At 43.8% G+C, this 22378-nt stretch overlaps 1 protein-coding gene across 1 annotated transcript in view; it reads left to right on the top strand.

Annotated features, from left to right (window-relative positions):
* The window catches only part of LOC126204183 (ras-like protein family member 10B), a 190299-nt gene extending 183246 nt beyond the window's left edge, over positions 1-7053 (top strand). Inside the window, exon 6 of the mRNA XM_049938587.1 lies at positions 6844-7053. Coding sequence (XP_049794544.1) covers positions 6844-7053 — 210 coding nt within the window. The remainder of the gene's footprint in view (positions 1-6843) is intronic.
* The last annotated feature ends 15325 nt before the right edge of the window (positions 7054-22378 follow it).

Below are 22378 nucleotides of genomic sequence, written 5' to 3'. Positions count from 1 at the left end.
AGATCTTTTCTGACCAAGATAGTGTTTGGCAAGCACAAAAACAAGCAATTGAAACTCTCGCCGTTTGCGGGCGGGCATTGTCTTACTGAAATGTAAACCCAGGGTAGCTTGCCATGAACGGCAGCAAAACTAGGCGTAGGATGTCGTCGACTTACCGTTGTGCTGTAAAGGTACCGCGGATGACATCCAAAGGGATACTGCTATGAAAATACATGGCTCGCAAGACCATCATTCCTGGTTATCAGAATGCAGTCAGGCTGACGCGGGGGATAGTCTCTGGGGACTCTCCAGGCACGTCTTCGGCCTGGAATCTCATTGACTGGAGTGTAATTGTCTTCATTGATGAGTCCCGCTTCGAAGTGAGCCCTGATGATCAGTGAATTACTGTCTAGAGATGATCCAAACAGCGGTGGGACACCAATCTTGCTATCGCCTGACATACTGCCCAACAACCAGGAGTGATTGTGTGGGCTCCCATTTCATTTCATAGCGGGACTCCTTTGGTTGTCATCTGTGGCACCCTTACAACGCAGCAGTATGTCGGTAATATTCTATACCATGTTTTTTTTCCCTTCGTGGCAATCCATCCTGGGCTTTCATTTCAGCAAGATAATGTCCGCCAGCACATGGCAGGAGTTTCTACTGCTTGCACATCTGTCCCCAGTTTAGAACATTTGGAACATCAAGGACAGGGACCTCGAACGAGCTCGGGATTTTGACGATCTAACGCCACGATCTAACACCTTCCGTCAGGAAGACACCTAACAACTATATCAATCAATGCCAAACCGAACAACTACTTGTGTAAGGGCCAAAGGTGTACCAATGTGTTATTAACTTGCTCAGTTTGTGAAGCTCTTGCCGGCCGGTATGGCCGAGCGGTTCTAGGCGCTTCAGTCTGGAACCGCGAGACCGCTACGGTCGCAGGTTCGAATCCTACCCCAGCCATTGATGTGTGTGATGTCCTTAGGTTAGTTAGGTTTAAGTAGTTCTAAGTTCTAGGGGACTGATGACCTCAGATGTTAAGTCCCATAGTCCTCAGAGTCATTTGAACCATTTGTGAAGCTCTTTCTCTTGAATAAATCGTCCAATTTCTCTAGAACTGTAATAATTTCTTTGTACGTCACACCTACCGATTTCCATCCAATTCAGATAATTACTTCGTGGTTCATCTTCATCTTTTCTTGGAGTGTACTTGATAAGTAAAAGATATTCACAATCGCGTTAGGTGAACCATTTATCATTATAGAATATGTCACGGGTATGTTCAGCCAACTAATAGGAAATGGTGTTCTTCCTGCGAATACATTGTCCCTTCCCTTGGGATGTGTCAGAGATATGCTGTATTCGTTTTTGTGGGGCGTAGGTGAGTGTGGTAGATACGCATATAGTCTATTGTTTCGTTTATGTTGTATGATGATGATGAGAGAATGGTGGGAGTGAAACTTCCGGAATAGCTCCAAGATGGCCACCAGCTTAACGTACCCATCCGACTCAGTGATAACCGCTAACAGTGCCACATGCCCACAGTACATGAGACACTGTAGAGAAGTTTGCAGTTTATTCCAGGACACTGGTGAAAAGACTGGTTATGAGGAACCTTACGCCACCATGTCATCCACTCCCCCCCGCCCCACCCGCCCCACCCCCTTGTTGGCCAACTAATAGCATTGAAAATTACACCCATCACCTGATTTTGAACTGAGGATCTTTTTGTCTCCTTGGCCGCTTCTTCTCAGTGTAAGAGCTTTCCTTTTATGATCACCTTGGCCGTCTTTTTTTACAAGCAGGACATGTTTCAAGTTTATTCCAAATTTTTCAAAAGGAACTACATAAAAAAACAGGACAAAATGCATAACAAAATAATCAGGTACACACTCCCACAGTAAATCAAAATAACTGACTTGTAACATTATTCCAAATAAGAACATCCGAACCTCCAACTCTCGAACAGAGGAGGACCAATCCTCTTCTCATACTCCACCGTCCACAATGATCCATTCTTGTATCCAATCGAAACTGACTACGCAGTAAAACTTCTCACGTCAGGGACACTCCAACTGTTAGAAGCATCCGTGAATAATCTTCTTAAGGAATTGGCATAATGTTTTCCATATTTCGTTCAGCGTTGTACCTTCTCGTGTTGTTCGTCTAAGTACATCCGAACTCGCAGAACGTCAAGTACAGTGTCGTCGTATATGAAACTCACCGTCATCCCAGCGATCCATCTGATCACAATGGAAGTAAGTCACATCTGGGTGAAGAACTATCGCCAGTGTGATCTCTGTGGCACAGCTAAGAAAGGCAGTGATATGATGTGTCAGAGTCCACACTTCCATCGCCTTTCCACACACTAAACTGCGTTCATCCGTGTCCATCAGCCCCAACATGTGCAAAGGGGTGAATCAACCACGTTTATTACCTGTAGTCTGGCTCCTTTCATATACTTGTAATTTATTAGTACGTACCTGTTATACCAGAGCCAAGGTAGCCCCTGAGGGCTGGCTACCCATATTACACCACAGAGGACGATGTTATCTATGCCCAAGGCGTACCAAAAGCGCCATGGTAAACACCGGCTATTTACATACAAGATAATGGAAACAGACATTCCAAACACTACTTCCTGAAAGGGGGAGCTCGATCCACGGCCTGCAGGAAGTATCACTATGCCAAAACCTGATTGGCTGGAGACAGCTATTTAAGGGCTAGAACCAGTCCCGAAGTTCAGTTGACGCCAGATGCCGACCTCGTGTACTGCGACCTTTGAAGATTACGTATTCGTCTCTGAATTGGACTGTTACTAGTGTGTGTGTATTACCACGTACCTTTGTGGAAAATCAGAAATGAACTTTCATTGCCTCAATTAGGAGACTTTTACTGGCATCGTTATTGTTACCTTTGTGTGTTGTTCTGTCATCAACCTTGTGAACTTACATCAATAAAAGTTGTATTTGTGAAAAATTGCGAATTGTCAGTGCCAACAGTACCATAAGGACCGAGCCGCCGATATCAAGTACGGGAGGTGCACAAAACGCTGAAGTGTGGACCCAGTTCCTATCGGGTATCGCCAGTCCACCACGTTCCTGTAATGATAGCACATTAAGATTCGATAAATATCTCGCATTGTCAATTCTCCGGAGCAACGTGAGTAAGTATCGACGAGATGTTACTGACTGGAGCAGGCGGCACGTAAGAGCGTTGCATCATGGTAGTTCATCAATCAGTGCCAATGTTATTGTATGCGTCCGACAGTGAAGTATTCTGAATATTACCCGCTTGGATAGGGCAAATGCTTTTAATGTGGACGTTCGTAAGGCCAAGGTCACCGTCCCAAGTGCTGAGTGGCACAACGAGTCTTCAGTATTACTCTGTATCTGACAAAATATCCACACCAGTAGGCGATCCGCAATTCCTATTGACAGTGGAAATATCTGCGCAGTATGTGGCAATCACGACACATGACATCCGTTGATATATTATGTGTGTTGTGTCTTGTCTAGGACTCATAAGGTATTATCTCACACCCGAACGTGAATCATCAGGAGCAGGCGCCTATAACTCGCCGTCGCCTTGCACCTTAGATCAGGGATGAATGGAATTCCCAGGTTCCTTAATGTTTCCACCACTCATAATGGACCAAAGATCTCATCCAGTCCTTGCCCAATGGGCATTATCCCCACTTTCGCGATATTCAGAACGCTGCCCGCCACGACTCCTTACTCCGTGATCCAATCGAGGGACCTTCGTACCTCCTCCGCTGATCGCAGGAGGAACAGCAGGTCGTCAGCATGAACTCGACAGGTGGTGTTACCCTCAGCTTTCTGCCACTGAGCGTTCGCCACAGCCGTTAAAGCGCTGCAGGGAAGAAGGCCATTGATAGGGGGAAACCTTGGCCAACCGAGTTCATAATCAGTATGGGATCCACACCCCGGCCGTACATTATCACTCGTAACCACACCCCATGGTAGCCGCATGATGATCTGAATAAAAACACTGCAGTGCAGTGCATGACCAATGTTATGAAGTCACGATTAATCCAGTCAAAAGCTTGATCAAAGTTAATAGAGACTATAGCCACTCTCAGTCGACAGGCAGTGGCCAGTTCGATCACGTCTCTATAGTCGCTGAGCGCTGGCTGTATGTTGCTGTCTATTCCAAGGCATATGGGATATAGGGAAATCTTGTGAGAGAACACCATCTTGAGCCATGTCGCCATCAGTTGGGCTAAGATCTTATAATCCCTGTTAAGCATGGTGAACGGTCGGTACTGATCCACTGATCCACACTGTGACCTCCAGCCTTTTTCAGTGCGGGAGAAGACAGCTTTCAACAAGGATAGGTGGCACATACATGTCAGACTCCACGAGCTCAATGTGGCAAAAGTATTGATTCGTTGCACTGATCATTCTCATGATGTGGCTGATGCCCTGAACAACGGAAATAAGAGATGGATTGGATGGCGCTTCATATTTTTAAAGTACTACAGGTCAACAAATTGCAGGAAAAGGCTTATTAGGACGGGAGGCCCCTTTTGAGGAGTTCGGCCACCTCTTGCGATAACGAAAATACACAAACACACACACACACACACACACACACACGCACACACGCATACATAAACACACAAATCAAGACAAAAGAAAATCTTCAACCAGTCTAGGAATCGAACTCGGGGCATCTTGATTGAAATTCAGCACAAGACCACGAGCTGCTGACAAATGCCAGGAAAGAAACACTAAAAGGTCGTTTCCCAAAGTTTCTACCAGTTACCCCTCCTCATTCCACCCCTAGCGGTAGTAGTGGCATCTTACTCCTGCAGTATATTTATACACATAATGAGATATGTGCATACCAAACTTGATTGAAATCGCTCCAAGCGTTCCTGAGTTTGCGCCATTTGTCAGCCCTTCTCATCCGAAACCCTCAGCCATTGGGATGCTGGGATTGTCTTATTGTCACAGTATATTGTTTCAGATAGCAAGAGATATGTGTTTATGAACCTTCAGCATGATGTAGGAAAGGGGGTCAGCAACTTATTTCCATCAAAAATAGTAGTTTAAGAGATATGAGTGCCAATTTCTGCAGGAATTTCTTCAGGAGTTAAAGAAATATGCTGATATGTCACAGTCTTTGCACTTCACTGCCTTTCCCATGTCTAGGGGTGAAACGTCATTGTGCCTGTCACCAGTAAGTCTAGAGACCCAGAAACTATGGATTTGATGCTATTATCGGTTGTTATCGAATATTTGTATATATCACATCCTCTCACCCACATCCCCACTGTTAAGGATGGCTGGGGTATATCACCCCCGTAGCAATTTTAAACAAATAGTGAATATGTACAGACAAAATATGATTGAAATTGATCCTGAGATCCCTGACTTAACCTTTGTGTCATCCCCTTTTCAGTCTCATTTCTATAAGTGGTAGATGGTTTGTTATTTCAACAGAAATCTTTGTGGGTGTGAGCACAGCCCCTCAACAAAGTTTTGTCATAATCAGGCGAAGCGTATAGGAACGAAGAGAAGACGAACAGACAAACAAATATTCAGTTTACCACGTTTTTATTATGTCCTATCTTCTCTGCCTGTTTGGTACAAATTTAAATTAACTTCGCAATGAGTTGGAGACTTGAAATTTTAAACATAGCTCAGAATTGGAGGATATTGCAACATTAACTCGCTACCTTATTGGTATGTTTGGTGGTCGAGGGTGGGGTGAAAAGTTTGGCAATGAATGACATCTAGGCTGCGATGCACAACAGGCTAAACAGACAGAGGGGAGAGGAGGAAATGGACAGTGAGTGGGGGGATGAGGAGAAGGAAAGAGAGGGGGGAGGATGAAATGTACAGAGAGAGGGGGTAGGAAGAGATAGGAGGAAGGTGGAGTGGACGTAGAGAGGAGGAAGAGGAAGATGGTCAAAGAGAGGGAGGAAGACGGTGAACAGAGAGAGGGCTAAGGAGGAGATGGATGGAGTGATAGGGCAGGATGAGATGGACCATGAGAATGAAAGGAGATGCAAAGAGAGAATAGGGTAGGAGGACATGGACTGAGAAAGGAGTTGGAAGAGATAGAGAGATGAGGAGGAAGAGATGTGTACAATATATGTGCCATTGGTTACACATCTCGGTCACCTCTTGTTCGCATTGACGGCACTTTGAACAGCGGACGTTACATTTCAGATGTGTTACGACCCGTGGCTCTACCCTTCATTCGATCCCTGCGAAACCCTACATTTCAGCAGGATAATGCACTACCGCATGTTGCAGGTCCCGTACGGGCCTTTCTGGATACAGAAAATGTTCGACTGCTACCCTGGCCAGCAGATTCTCCAGATCTCTCACCAATTGAAAACGTCTCGTCAATGGTGGCCGAGCAACTGGCTCGTCACAATACGCCAATCACTACTCTTGATGAACTGCGGTATCGTGTTGAAGCTGCATGGGCAGCTGTACCTGTACACGTCATCCAAGCTCTGTTTGAGTCAATGCCCAGGCGTATCAAGGCCGTAATTACGCCAGAGGTGGTTGTTCTGGGTACTGTTTTCTCAAGATCTGTACACCCAAATTGCGTAAAAATGTAATCACTTGTCAGTTCAGGTATAATATGTTTGTCGAATGAATACCCTTATATCATCTGCATTTCTTCTTGGTATAGCAATTTTAGTGGCCAGTAGTGTAATATCGCGCAACACAGGGCGTTTTGGGCGCTCTGAGGTGACGGCCGCATCTCTGTACCGCAGGCAGCGGCTGCGGCGGCGCGTCCGGCAGCGGCTCGGGGGCGGCGTCGGCGGCGGCTGCGGCGGCGGCGGCGGCCGCGCTGGAGCAGCAGCAGCGCGAGCGGCGCCGCGACATCGTGACGCTGGTGCGCAAGCACTGGAAGTGCGCCTACGTCGAGTGCAGCGCCAAGTACAACTGGCGCGTCGTCGCCGTCTTCAAGGAGGTGACGCGCGCCGTCGACGCCGCCCTGCACTCCGCCAAGGACGCCACCTCGCCCATGATGGACAACTTCCACGGCGCGCTCGACCGCAACAAGTGCAGCATCCTGTGACGCCGGGGCCCCGCCGGGCAGCGCCGGCCGCCGCGGGTCGCAGTGCGGCCGAGTCCCTGAGGACGCTCTCACCACACAAGTAGAAAATCCCGTTACGTCGTGCCGGGCCGAACACCAGCCCATTGCACAGCATCCTGGTTCGCTGGGCTTGTCCCGTGGCTCCAGGCCTATTTGAGAACTGTGTGCAATACCGTACAGTCCCCCAGATACGTGAGACGACACTACTTAAACCATTTGTAGTTCGAGCACTGGAATGACCGTAATGAATATCCTGTGCAGTCGCTCGAGTCTTTCCAGATCAGATACGAGCTTTTGACATGTACATATGCATCTGATGGATCACTCGTGCAGACCCTTAAAATTCCTCATGTAGCAGTACATTTCTGAAATTTGTCACATAGCAGTTTATACACTAACACGGTATTAACACTGTCCAGAAGTGAAGATATTCCGCACATCTTCAGCTTGATACGTCACAATAGTCCAAACCGAGCACAGTGGACAGCCAAAACCAATGTACCCGGATTCATTGGACTCATTTTGTGTCTGCCCCTACAACGAGCAATATACGTAGTTCCATATTTCTCCGAGATATATGAGAGAATACGACCGAAACCACTTGTACTTTTGTGTGTTGGAATGACTCTAATTACTATCCTGTTAAAGCAATGGGTCATAACAAGGATAAACCCTTGAGGACAGAGTTCGACTGACTAAATGTCATCTGAATAAGTAAACTTGTGCCCCACTGCACCTAAAGCGAAGCATTGACTCTGGTCTTCATAGTCAGGTGTCAGTCCCATACACATACAAATATAAATTCATGCATGAATGGTGCTAGCGTACATAATTTCTTGTGTCCATATCTGATGTCCATGACGACAGCAGAACGTACACTAACAGGTCATATATACTGTTAGAAGTCAAGAAATTCCAGAATTCTGAGTGTAGATATGACTGCTAAACTCAAATACGACCGTAGTGTACTAGGCCGTCTCGTCGCTCTTGCTAAGAAATGTGTCTAGTGCCATGCAATTTCCCAGGTGTATGGCCTGATATGACTAGAAATATTTGGGGTTTTGAGCCCTGAAATTACTCTAACGATTGTCCCAGTAACGCAACGGTTTGCAGTACGATTAAATTGCTGAGTAGAGGTTTCCATCAGCTAAATTTCCTCCTATTGAGAAGAGCCCGTGCCTCAATGCTGCAGAAGCGAAGCCATGGCTGAAGTGCTCCGCACAGGTGAGATCCCCTATGCGTACACATAAGTATGTACATCTATTAATCACTAATGTCTGGGCCATAAAATTCCTCGCACGGTAGCACACTTCGGGAAAATTTCGAAATGCATTTGATGCTAGTTTTCTGAGGTTCGTGACAAAAATCAGTATATACCCTAACAGGTTATCAACACTGTCCACACTTGAAGTCCAGTGGACAGCGATAAGAAACGCACCCACCTTCATTCGATTGCTCTCATGGCTGTCCCTACCTTAAGTACTGTTTGCAGTACCATATAATTTTCAAACTGTATGATTCATTATGACTAACAGTACTTGTGATTTGGAGCAGTGAATTATCTTAATGACTATCGCAATAGAGGTAGCACCGAGCATCCCAAATTATGTTCTCTGCTAGCAAGCAAACTAACTTCCACAGGATGGAGGCAGAATGCAGGACAGCCATCAAAATCAGGGGCCCGGAAGTCATCTACTTCGACTGTATTATAAAGAACATAGCTTATTTGATAACTACCGTAAATATAAATAACACCAAATACCTTACTTTCAAACACTGAATGGAACTATGGAGCACAGCAATCATCTCCCTCGGGTTGCAGGAAATATTCATCCCTACAACTATCTGAATTATATATCGAACATTGAGCTAATTATGTAATGACTAGGCGGATATAATGAGTGCTGAACATCTCAGTTGTACTCTTCATTACTATAATTAGAAATATCTACTAGATGAAAGTATGAAATGTGCTATCCACGCACATAAGGCTCACATATGAAGATACTGGAATATGGAGAGACGACCAAAATGCCTCTGTTTACTCCAAAGCATACATTTAAATTCGATTTCTTGATGCCTAATGGAGTCAGCATACTTGTTATTAATCACCTCGTACTGCGTATTTGGAGCGGAATCTACTATTTAGATGTCCTCAATGTGCATCCATATCAGGAACACAAACCTTTCTCTGAAGTTCACAGTGAATAAGAGGCAGATTTAATGTCATTCTCAACGTCCAACGGACCAAAAAATGTGTCTATTGAGATTTGGGAGCGTTCCAGAATCAACCTAAAAATATCAGATCACTTTATGCCATCGTCATCAGGAGCTGTGTTAAATTGCAGATGAAAATCGGTAAAATGGAAATAGAGCTGACTGCTTCTTGATAATTCGATAAGCAACACTTATCATCATTATATGTACACATTCTGCAGCTCAAAGCACCGACACCAAGAATCCAGTAAACAAAGGACTCAGTGTCACTTAGGAAAAACATTTTTACAGGTATAAAGGCCAACAACCATGGCCTAAAAAAGATAACAGACTACCCAACATGTTTCTCAATAAAAAAGGTAATGTAGTTGATTTACTGCACCATTCCAAGGGAATAGACTCCCAGGAAAATTAACCTGGAAAAATTTAACAGAAATGTGTGAAATAATACTGGTAATCAGGAACCTATTTCCGAGAAGGGCTTTAGACTTTGGCCTGTGATACTGTGAATTCATTTTGTATTAACTTTGAATATTTTTATTCCTCGCAACATTTAACACTTCATGTCAGATAACGACATACATTGGAAGCAAGTAAATAATAAAAGTACATGATGCGTTGGAAAATACACAGGAAATCTGAAAAATACTGACTGTTAATATTTCATACGAAGAACACGGGTAATGTCGTGGCGGTACGATTTCCTGTCCTTCAGTAAAAAAATCACTCGCTTTTGGTGACTCCTGAACATACACGCTTACCCCGGCACGACGTAGAATGTTTCTCGAATAGAAAATTGTAAAAAAATCTAGCCGCTGCAAAATAACTGAAATTTCTAGTCTAACCAAGCTACTATGTAAGCAAAGGTCGTTGACTATAAACTCTGGTACATGCTGTCACCTTCAGTACTATTATATGCCACAAAAGTCGTAATGTTTTGTAGTTTTCAATATAAAGCAACGAAATCGAACACAGTTTGTACTAATTCATTCATCCTTACGGCGCAATCACTTCTTAGTAGCCAGTCTAAGGTTTCCACCTTGACGTGACACCGAAAATATGAACGCCGTTCTGATGGTTAGGATTGCACGACACGTCACTTGGAATTTTGTTCTTCGAAAATAAAATCACAGTTCGCACAGAAAAAAATCAGAATTCCTGTAATTGTCATTTATGTCTATACTCGTAAATTTTCTGACACCTCTCAAGATCCTAAATTTAGCGGTTACTCGGAATTAATAAATTTGTATAGAGTTCATGGCGACACGATCGACTGACACATCCCGACTCACGCTCGCAGTACAGCCCCCAGTCCTAAGGCACATCAAATCTCTTTCTTCTAGTTGGCTGAATCCCAACGCAGTCAGTCAGCTTTCAGTATTGATTCACCCAACCCGGTATATTCCGCCCCTGAGCCAGTCTCGTTCCGAAGTTTAGACAAAATTATCACATAATATGTTTCAGAAAAAAAATCTGAAACAAGTTTGAAGATTCCAGAGTATCGTAAACTAGATTCTTTACAATACGCAATTTCTCCCTCCGTAAGTGATTCATCATTGCAACACATACGCAAATTCCCATGTTCATACACACTTCGTTACAATTACACTGCTTCACACGTCACATATAAGTAACAGTTATTCTCTCATTCGCTCTAGCAACAGAACAAATGAAATAAGAACTGTTTAACAGAATTCATAATTTCAGCAAAACACAAAATTATTACGTAAAATTGTATTCCAAAGAATGTGTTTTAGTAAGTTATTGAAGGATGTATATCAAGTCAGAGTTCTTCACTGACTTTTACCCGTCATAACTAACTTGTCAGGAAGTTAAATTATTAATGAAAGTTATAAAGTCGGTGTTTTATATAATTTTATGTGTCTTAAAAAGTATTTTAGATAAGATGCTGAAATTCTTACTGGCGTTAGCTACTCGCATTATAAAATTTTGTACAAAATTTTATCCTATTTCTCGTATGATTAAGGTCTGATTTAAGTTATAATAATGACTGTAATATTCTCTCGCTCAGTTCAGCTGCAGATACCGGCGAAATCAGACGAGCACATCTGTCGACGTTAAGTCATGTCTCATTGCATGTACATCAAGTTAGCTCCCGTCTAATTGTATACGGTCGATGTGCACTGCTACGCAACAAAGTTGTACTGTTCCACTTAAATTTTTACAATATTGAGAATTTGGATAACTATGATTACAACTCTGAGTTTGAATATCAGGGCTGTTTAATATCTAACACATTACAATCTTAGGCTTTTATCGCTGAGTGGGAATATCTATGGAATGAGCGTCAGATGCACAGAACAGAACTTTTGTTGTCAACATACCGTGAGTCCATACGTCTAGAGACAATAATGTGAAGTAAAGTTTATCCGTAATCACTCGGAAAAATTCGAATGCCATTACAGCAGACGCAAGAAAATATCGGTCAAAAGTGTTGTGGGTTTTGTACATGCAGCTGATAGGAAACCTGACAATACACATTCAGCACTTTGTATGTCACCCGTGTGGGTTTCGGGTGACAATTCACTCACAGTAACCTCTGCCTGTCGTAAAATCCCACTAAAAGAAGACCGATTGGCCACCTGTATAAGTGACCCCCAATTTCGCCAGCAGCGTTATCCGAGGGTGGACGAGCGAATTTAGACCAGGGTACTCTTTTGTCCTTGGGGTGATAAATCTCCCCTAAAGGCGGATGAGCCATTGAACCTTGATCAACGTCACAGAATGAAGAAAACAATGGCAAACCACTACATTAAGGAACTTAAGGATATTCCAAATAGAGTCCAAACTTGGAAGTTGACTTAACGAGGAATTAAGTACTGATCATGAATCTCCTAACTCAAGATCTGACAGGCGAGGCAAAGACTTCTCAGGTCATAAGCAAGCGAAATATCACTACAACGGCCTGAGGACGGAAACATGAAATGTACGAACACAAAATGCGGGAAAACTGAATGAAGTGAAAGACCAGTAATTACGATGTCTGCGACTGGTTAATGATGGTTAACATAAATAGAACACTTGCAGACTTGGTAATAATTCAGATATGATTACCAACTTTGGCTCATGACTAGTAAGATGTGGTACTGAGTATGAAGATAATAATAAACTATTACAACAAAGTAAAACAAAGGAAATTGTCGAAATAATCAGCCATTTTAATGCGTTAGTGGAATCCCATACAGGCATTAAAACGGTAAGAAATTTTGAATTCGGGGGAAACAAATGAGAGAGGTGAATATTTGGTAGAGTTCTGCAGTCAAAATGATATGGTTATTACAAATTATTTGAAGTTACTCTTAGAAGAAGATGCATATGGGAGGGGACAAACAAAAGATGATTGCTATTAGATTGCATACTAGTAAAGCAACGGAACAGGAGTCAGATAAAACCATACCAAAGTTATCCAGGTCCAGACACTGATAGTGACCATGTACTTGAGTTAGCCAAATGCAACTTTAGATTTAAAAGAACCAAGAGATTTGTTTGAAACAAATGGAGAGTAGAAGGCTCAAAAGAAGAATCAACAAAGATGGCTTTTGAAGAAACAACCAGGAAGAATACATAATGAAGTGACCAGACAATACAGTGGAGTTATGTGAAGATGAAGATAGCTTAAGTAAAATATGAGGTTTTAGGAAAAAGGGAACTCGTAGTCAGTAAACCTAGAGTGGCAGAAGAAATACTGTTCCTAACTTGGGAAAGGAGCACTCTCAGATAGGAAAACAATATAGGTGACTTAAGATGAAATAAAAATCACACAACAACCAAGCCCAGAGAAGAAAAAGATACATGAGTGAAAAGTAATGCTGCAGAAGCAGCAGAAAATCGGAAAAAGCAACAACAAAAATCAAATTTATACGAAAATCAGTGTCCTTCAGTGCAAAGCTAGAACTAAACTTGTAGTAATTAAATATCTAGAGGGCTTTCAGTGCAAAGCTAGAACTAAACTTGTAGTAATTAAATATCTAGAGGGAATGTTACTGATAGGCAATGAAGAGATACGCATTTGTTGAAAAGAATAGTTGTAAAACTGTGCTATGAAATATTTCTACCAAGGGATGATCGACTAAATAACAACATTAAAGACGAAAGTGTATTGAGTGACTTCATTCAGTGAGAGATGAAGTTATTACCAGTCCCTCATGAGCGAAAAATCAGGTGTTAATAACTGAAACAGTGACGAACGAAGTGGCTTAGGTAAGGAATATTGTAAAGTAAACATCTACCCACATTTACAGTTTTTCTCAGAATTTACTAGCGACAGAAGTTTCAACTGCAACGAAGTTCACTATCACGAACTCAGAAACATTGTTTTTTTTTACGTCAACTGTGTAAAACGGTGCGGAAAAAACCCCAAATTACTAGACGTACAGACAGCATTCTCTATCGCGTACGTGAGATCGGTAAATTTCGTCAGTTGTTATCCTTTCTATGCAATACACATTTTCTTCGTTTCCGATTTTCATTAAAACCACCAAATCAGAAGAAATTACCTGTTACAAGGTACGTAATGTGAGTTACAGGCATGTATGCACGTAATGTTCCAGAACTGAGTGAATGGAAAGAACGTTACATCGTTTCTTTTGTTCGTTGGTCAACGTATCACCGTAATCCTGTCTGTTTACAAAAACGTATCTCCATATAAACAAAATGTAGCGCTTGGGCTCAAGTTGAATCTTTACTTCGAACTTCTATTTTAGTGTCTCGATCCGTTTCACGATTTTCTACCCAGAACGACAAAAAAAGTCTTTCACCAAGGCGTTTCAGACTATGTGGAACAGTTGATCTGCCAAGTACCGATTGAGAATAGAATATATATATATATATATATATATATATATATATATATATATATATATATATATATATATGACGACGATACACGAAATACCAACTGAACCGCGAGTTCATGTCAGTTCATAGTTGAGAATCAATTTCGTTTTCAGTTTTCAGTTCCAGTATTGGCGAACCTACGAGGATATGAACAAAAGTCGAGGTTTTCTTGTTTCTACAGTTACCACAAAACTGATTAACTTCCAGCCAAAGCTCGAGAATGAATGCCCTGGAACAGGGATAAAGTCCTGCAGAATTTATACTGAAGCTGAACAACTCGCGGCGAAAGTTTATTTTCATTTGAAGCGTGAAGCTACTTAACGAGTTCGGTGCACATGGCGCTAATTAACTAAAGTGCCCTGTCTAATTAACAGCAATACAAAACGCAACTTTTAATTACAGTTATGATGGAATTAACTGTTACTCTTTTTATGAAATTAAAATGTTATGTTGGTTGTTTCAAAATCTTTGTATTTACTTCCCAGTTGCCCTCTAGATGTAGTTATTTTACTTTTCAGGTTACCAGCTGAGGAAGCCCCAGTTATTTCTTCTGCAAAGTGCTTTGCTACAAGGTGGCATAAGTAATTCGTGGCAACATGAAACCGAAGTTAAATTTCGTTACAACGCATCAGAAATTCGGCGATCGCTGTGCAGACGTTTGTTGGGCTATTATGATCGATGAATGCTGGTGGAAATCATCTGCAATGCGGCCATTTACATATTCACAGCAGAAATAGTTAAGACTTTGTGTCATACAGGATAAGATTAGGTTGGTACATAATTTCGTAATGTTTTCCCATACGTTTAATAAACACAATAGATACACATAACAGAGACTTTAGTCACCAATAATATAATCTAGTTCACTAGTTACAAAAGTGTGCCAACGCTGGGGTAGCTTTACGATCCCACGACTGTAGAAAGCACATGGTTTTGAGGCGAAGAACTCGTCGAGTCATGTTCGGAGAGCATTTTCAGTCGGAAAGGAAGTTCCTTGAAGGTTGTTCGACATAGAGTGGAAAAGGTGAAAACTTGAGGTCACAAGATCAGGTGAATAAGGTGGGTGTGGAATGACTTCCCAGCTCAATTTCTCTCTTTTTTTTTTCAGTGTAACAGAATACGGGCAGGCCTTGTCGTGGAGTAGCATCATTTCACGCAGTCTTTCTCGTTGTTCGAGGATTGCGGCTGCAAGACATCTCAGTTGATGGCAATAAATTTCAGAGGTGACGGTTACATCTCGGAGAAACAGTTCGTAGTACGTCCATTCAGTGAACACAAGGCAGAGAAACCGTCTTTATTTTGTGAACATAGCCACAACAAGTGACCAAAAATGTGTACAGCACGCTTCCGGATTCTACTACGGTCGAAGACGGCTAGTAATAAGCCACAGGTTTTGAAATCGGAAGATGCAGGCTTTATTTTTGGCAAACTCCTTCTGTTCCCTCTTGGAAGACTTTTGATCTGGTTAATCGTGCTATCGGAGCTATAGGAGTTCTAAAGTCTTCTTATTCCACGCAGTATTTAGTACCAACTGGATAGAAAAACAGATGAATCCTTTACACTAGAAGAACAAAATGGTTTTAGAAATAGGCATTCTTGTAGCGACAGTATCACTGTAGTACGTGTTGCAATTGTAGTAACTGAATGCTCCAAAACATGCATCCCAAACATCCACTCTAGCAGAAAACTGTTTCCCTGCTATGGTTCCTTAATGGTCGCTGAACTGAATGCTCTCAAACACTTGTTTCGTGGAGTGACACAGTAACAACGATTGGCAGTACAATAACATATAACAAATAACATTTATTGAGAGTATATTACAAAATGATATGTAACTTTGGTTCAATTTGATGCGTGGCACTTGATGGCAAAACCATAATACAATTAAATCTAAATAAATTTGTTGCCTCTCGCCAGTCTACATATTGTCACTGTAACTGATTATAACTCAACAAACACTCTATACTGAGATGACAAAAGTCGTGGGATAGCGACGTGTTCATACGTAGGTTGGAACTTGAACAGTGGCAACACTGCTGTGGAGACACTATGCAATGGAATCTACTATTGTCGCTGATAGCACACATTGTTGACATACCTACCTTACCTCCGAGCAAATGGACTCGCCTTCCCACGTCACCGGCGTGCGCACAATCGAGGGAAACACAGTCACTCGTGAGCGAGCGTTCTAACGTAACGGTGTCACTATGTTTTCGAAACAGGAACAACGGAGTTGGATCAAGATTGAATGATCCAGAGGTCGTACAACACGACAGTGTCAGGTCCTCAAGACGCGTGCGGGGAATCGGCGCCGGCCGCGGTGGTCAAGCGGTTCTAGGCGCGCAGTCCGGAACCGCGCGACTGCTACGGTCGCAGGTTCGAATCCTGCCTCGGGCATGGATGTGTGTGATGTCCTTAGGTTAGTTAGGTTTAAGTAGTTCTAAGTTCTAGGGGACTGATGACCACAGATGTTAAGTCCCATAGTGCTCAGATCCATTTGAACCATTTGGGGAATCGGCATTTCCGTACAGAACAGTGGCATGCTGGGTAACAGCCTTCAACGAAGGTCGACAAACTGTGGCAGACATGCATCGGGCAGGTCGTCCCAGCGGCTCTGAAGAAGAAGTGCATGCTGTTGCCGCGTTAGTGGACAGTGATCGAAGCCGTACGATTCGTGAGCTCCCCCACGAAACCGGATTACCGCATACTACTGTGTTTCGCATCATGAAGAAGGCCTGGGTATGCGAAAAATTGCATCACGATGGGTTCCGCATGAATTGACGGAAATGCAGAAATGTATGCGTTACGACACTGCACAGACGCACTTGGAGCGCTATAAGCGCGAAGGAGATGCTTTCTTACGCCGTATCGTTAACAGTGGGTAAGACATGGGCCACATCGTACGAGCCTAAACTGAAACGCCAATCTAACGACTGGCGTCATTATGGGTCGCCGCGAAATTCGAAAGCGCGTCAGAGCCCCAGTATGGTGAAAGTTATGGTGATTCTCGTGTACGACTGTGATGGTGTTATCCTAACGCATTACGTTCCTCCACGGCAGACCGTCAATGCACAGTATTACTGTTTGTTTTTGGAGCATCACCTGCGACCAGCTTTGCGAAAGAAGTGGCTACACTTTCTGAGCGACTCACCCACCATTTTCCACGACAATGCGCGAGCGTATACAGCGCAAGCTGTGGCTGCTCTGTTCGGTGGTTCGGACTGGGAAGTACTGTACCATCCACCATCCTCTCCGGACTTAAGTCCTTGTGAGTTTGATTTGATTCCGGAGATTGCTGGAAAACGTAAGGAAACAGTACTTAAACAGTTTTTTAATATTCGCCTGGAATATTATTCATTGCTGCAACACGCTTTTGGCAGAGCGAAATAAACCAATCTTGCGAACATCGTGGAAAAAATGTAGTTGCCCAGATATTTGGTGATAAGGAGTCTATAACGTCACTGGGTAAGTGTAATAAATAGGGTAAAGGAAGCTACAGTATTCGTTTTAAGTTGAACTCTACTAATCATCTTACAACTGACAGGGATATACCTCACACCCCTCATGAAAGCACCCACCTACATTACGAAATTACCTACCAGTACCTGTAGAACTTCATCATAATTTAAAATTTCGCTTGTAACTTAAAATACTGGATGAAGTAACTGGATGAAATGATTTTGAGAGTGAAAATAATGTTCCGTATGTAAATAAATCACAAATATACAACCCTTTACTTTACAGGCAGAGAGGAAACAAATCGAGTAAATAATCTGACAGAAAAATTGCTACACCAAAAAGTAAGTAATATAGAATAATGAAGTTTCGGAAGTACACTTGCGTAGGTACACTACTGGCCATTAAAATTGCTACACCACGAAGATGACGTGCTACAGACGCGAAATTTAACCGACAGGAATAAGATGCTGTGATATGCAAATGATTAGCTTTTCAGAGCATTCACACAAGGTTGGCGCCGGTGGCGACACCTACAACGTGCTGACATGAGGAAAGTTTCCAACGCATTTCTCATACACAAACAGCAGCTGACCGGCGTTGCCTGGTGAAACGTTGTTGTGATGCCTCGTGTAAGGAGGAGAAATGGGTACCATCACGTTTCCGACTTTGATAAATGTCGTATTGTAGCCTATCGCGATTGCGGTTTATCGTATCGCCACATTGCTGCTCGCGTTGGTCGATATCCAATGACTGTTAGCAGAATACGGAATCGGTGGCTTCAGGAGGGTAATACGGAACACCGTGCTGGATCCCAACGGCCTCGTATCACTGGCAGTCGAGATGACAGGCATCTTATCCGCATGGCTGTAACGGATCGGCAGCCACGTCTCGATCCCTGAGTCAACAGATGGGGACGTTTGCAAGACAACAACCATCTGCACGAACAGTTCGACGACGTTTGCAACAGCATGGACCATCAGCTCGGACACCATGGCTGCGGTTACCCTCGATGCTGCTTCACAGACAGGAGCGCCTGCGATGGTGCAATCAACGATGAACCTGGGTGCACGAATGGCAAAACGTCATTTTTTCGAATGAATCCAGGTTCTGTTTACAGCATCATGATGGTCGCACCCGCGTTTGGCGACATCGCGGTGAACGCACATTGGAAGCGTGTATTCATCATCGCCATACTGGCGTATCACCCGATTTGATGGTATGGGGTGCCATTGTTCACACGTCTCGGTCACGTCTTGTTCGCATTGACGGCACTGTCAACAGTGGACGTTACATTTCAGATGTGTTACGACTTGTGGCTCTACCCTTCATTCGATCCCTGCGAAACCCTACATTTCAACAGGATAATGCACGACCGCATGTTGCAGGTCCTGTACGGACGACTGATGCCCTGGCCAGCACATTCTCCAGATATCTCACCAATTGAAAACGTCTGGTCAATGGTAGCCGAGCAACTGGCTCGTCACAATACGCCAGTTACTACTCTTGATGAACTGTGGTATCGTGTTGAAGCTGCATGGGCAGCTGTACCTTTACACGCCATCCAAGCTCTGTTTGACTCAATGCCCAGGCGTATTAAGGCCCTTATTAGGGCCAGAGGTGGTTGTTCTGGGTACTTTTTTCTTAGGATCTATGCACCCAAAATTGCGTGAAAATGTAAGCACATGTCAGTTCTAATATATTTGTCGAATGAATACGCGTTTATCATCTGCATTTCTTCTTGTTGTAGCAATTTTAATGGCCAGAGTGTAACATATTTGCGTGATTAACACTGCAAAACCCAAGGTTAATATAAGCGCGATACAAAGCATTGCAAATGTGAAATGCTGGTACATTAATAACTGATGTAACCGACGAAATTTTTTATCCAAGTATGCAAACGTGTTTGCATTGTGTTGTACAGGTGCCAGATCTCAGTTTGTGAGATGGAGTTCCATGCCCGTTGCACTTGGTCTGTAAATACATGGACGGTTAATGCTGTTTGTGGATGTGCGCTGGAGCTGTGGTCCGATGATATCCCGTACATGCCCGATTTGATATAGATGTGGTGATCGAGCACGCCAAGGGAACATGTCGACACTCTGTAGAGCACGTTGGTTTACAACAGGGATATGTGGGCGAGCGTTAACCTATTTGAAAGCGCACCCTGGAACGCAGTTCATGAATGGCAGACTAATATACAAATTTCCAGCCAGCGTGCGTGGGGTAGCCACGAGAGTGCCATGCTCTCACACGAAACCGCATTCCAGACCATAACTCCAGGTGTAGGTCCAGCGTGTCTAGCATGCTGGCAGGTTGGTTGCAGACCCTCAAATGGCGTCCTTCTAACCCCACACGGCCATCACGGGCAGCGAGGCAGAACGAGCTTTGATCAGAAAACAAAATATACCTCCACCTTGTCCTCCAATGAATGTTCGCGTGACACCACTGGAGTCGCAAATGGCCGTCATTTGGAGTCAGTGGAATACACACTGTAGGGGTCTGGCTTGGAGCTGTTCTTGACGTAACTGATTTATAAAAATTCATTGTGTCACCGTGATGACACCTGCTGCTCAAGCTGATGGTGAAAATGCAGTTCGATGCGGCAGAGCCAAACGCCGAACACGATATCTTCCCTTCCTGTAGTCCCCCGAGGCCGTCCGGAGCCCTGTCTTTTTGCGACCGTACGTTCTCATGACCACCGATGCCAGCAATCATGTACAGTTGCTACATACCTACCAAGTGTTTCTGCCATATCGTGGAACCAACATCGAGTTTCCGTAGCCCTGTTACACGACCTCGTACAAACTCAGTGAGTTCTTGATAATACACTACTGGCCATTAAAATTGCTACACCAAGAAGAAATGCAGATGTTAAACGGGTATTCATTGGAAAAATATATTATACTAGAACTGACATGTGATTACATTTTCACGCAATTTGGGTGCATAGATCCTGAGAAATCAGTACCCAGAAAAACCACCTCTGGTCTTAATAACGGCCTTGATACGCCTGTGCATTGACTCGAACAGAGCTTAGGTGACGTGTACAGGTACAGCTGCCCATGCAGCTTCAACACGATACCACAGTTCATCAAGAGTAGTGACTGGCGTATTGTGACGAGCCAGTTGCTCAGCCACCATTGACCAGACGTTTTCAATTGGTGAGAGGTCTGGAGAATGTGCTGGCAAGGGCAGCAATCAAAAATTTTCTGTATTCAGAAAGGACCCTGCAGGACCTGCAACATGCGGTCCTGCATTATCCTGCTGAAATGTAGGGTTTCGCAGGGATCGAATGAAGGGTAGACCCACGGGTCGTAACACATCTGAAATATAACGTCCACTATTCAAAGTGCCGTCAATGCGAACTAGAGGTGACCGACACGTGTAACCAATGGCACCCCATACCATCACGGCGGGTGATACGCCAGTATGGCGATGACGAATACACGCTTCCAATATGCGCTCACCGCGATGTCGCCAAACACGGATGTGACCATCATGATGCTAGAAACAGAACCTGGATTCATCCGAAAAAATGATTTTTGCAGTTCGTGCACCCAGTCTCGTCGTTGAGTACACCATCGCAGGCGCTCCTTTCTGTGATGCAGCGTCAAGGGTAACCGGAGCCATGGTCTCCGAGCTGATAGTCCATGCTGCTGCAAAGGTATTCGAACTGTTCGTGGAGATGGTTATTGTCTTGCAAACGTCCCCATCTGTTGACACAGGGACCGAGTCGTGGCTGCACGATCCGGTACAGCCATGCGGATAAGATGCCTGTCATCTCGACTGCTAGTGATATGAGGCCGTTGGGATCCAGCACGGCGTTCCGTATTACCCTCCTGAAGCCACCGATTCCATATTCTGCTAACAGTCATTGGATCTCGACTAACGCGAGCAGCAATGTGGCGATACGATAAACCGCAATCGCGATAGGCTACAATCCGACCTTTATCACAGTTGGAAATGTGATGGTACGCATTTCTCCTCCTTACACGAGGCATCACAACAACGTTTCACCAGGCAACACCGGTCAACTGCTGTTTGTGTACGAGAACTGCGTTGGAAACTTTCCTCATGTCAGCACGTTGTAGGTGTCGCCACCAGCGCCAACCTTGTGTGAATGCTCTGAAAGGCTAATCATTTGCATATCACAGCATCTTCTTCCTTTCGGTTAAATTTCGCGCCTGCTGCACGTCATCTTCGTGGTGTAGCAATTTTAATGGCCAGTAGTGTAGTTTCTTTGTCGCCTTAAAGGCATTCTCGACTAACATCAACTGACCGTGTCCAATCTCAGAGGTAACTAACGCTCGTGACCTTTACAGCATATATTTATAGCAAACCTGATTTGCATCCTCATAGTGACGCTACTAGCGCCACTCTTATGCCACTGGCGAGAAAGTTTTATAGACATCATCTTTCAGATGTAGAAACACGTCTGCCAACTGTTGTTTATGTCGCGCAACTCCTCGTTGCGGTTGCGATTGTGTTTCGTCAGTATGTCAGCAGAACAATACAACAACGAAGTAACCTTTCACCTACATTATTTTATTCAGTGTGTAGGGTGCTTACATACAAATGCCTGCATAGGTTGAGGATTTGCAGACGGTGCGGAACAAACTGTGGATAAAAATCCATGCCCGTAAACGTCGTCCACTGGTTAAATGGGAAAACGCTTGCCTTTAGATTACCCCTTCGCCATAAAACTTGAGTTTTAGCTCTGATGTAACGCAGACTGACGTCAGATGGCCTCCAGCACGTCCACGCCTCTTGCAAT

The sequence above is a fragment of the Schistocerca nitens genome, chromosome 9 (assembly GCF_023898315.1).
Source record: "Schistocerca nitens isolate TAMUIC-IGC-003100 chromosome 9, iqSchNite1.1, whole genome shotgun sequence".
In the NCBI taxonomy this organism is placed as follows: domain Eukaryota; kingdom Metazoa; phylum Arthropoda; class Insecta; order Orthoptera; family Acrididae; genus Schistocerca; species Schistocerca nitens.
Note: the sequence above shows the minus strand (reverse complement) of the source record. Positions and strands in the feature narration are given on the sequence as shown.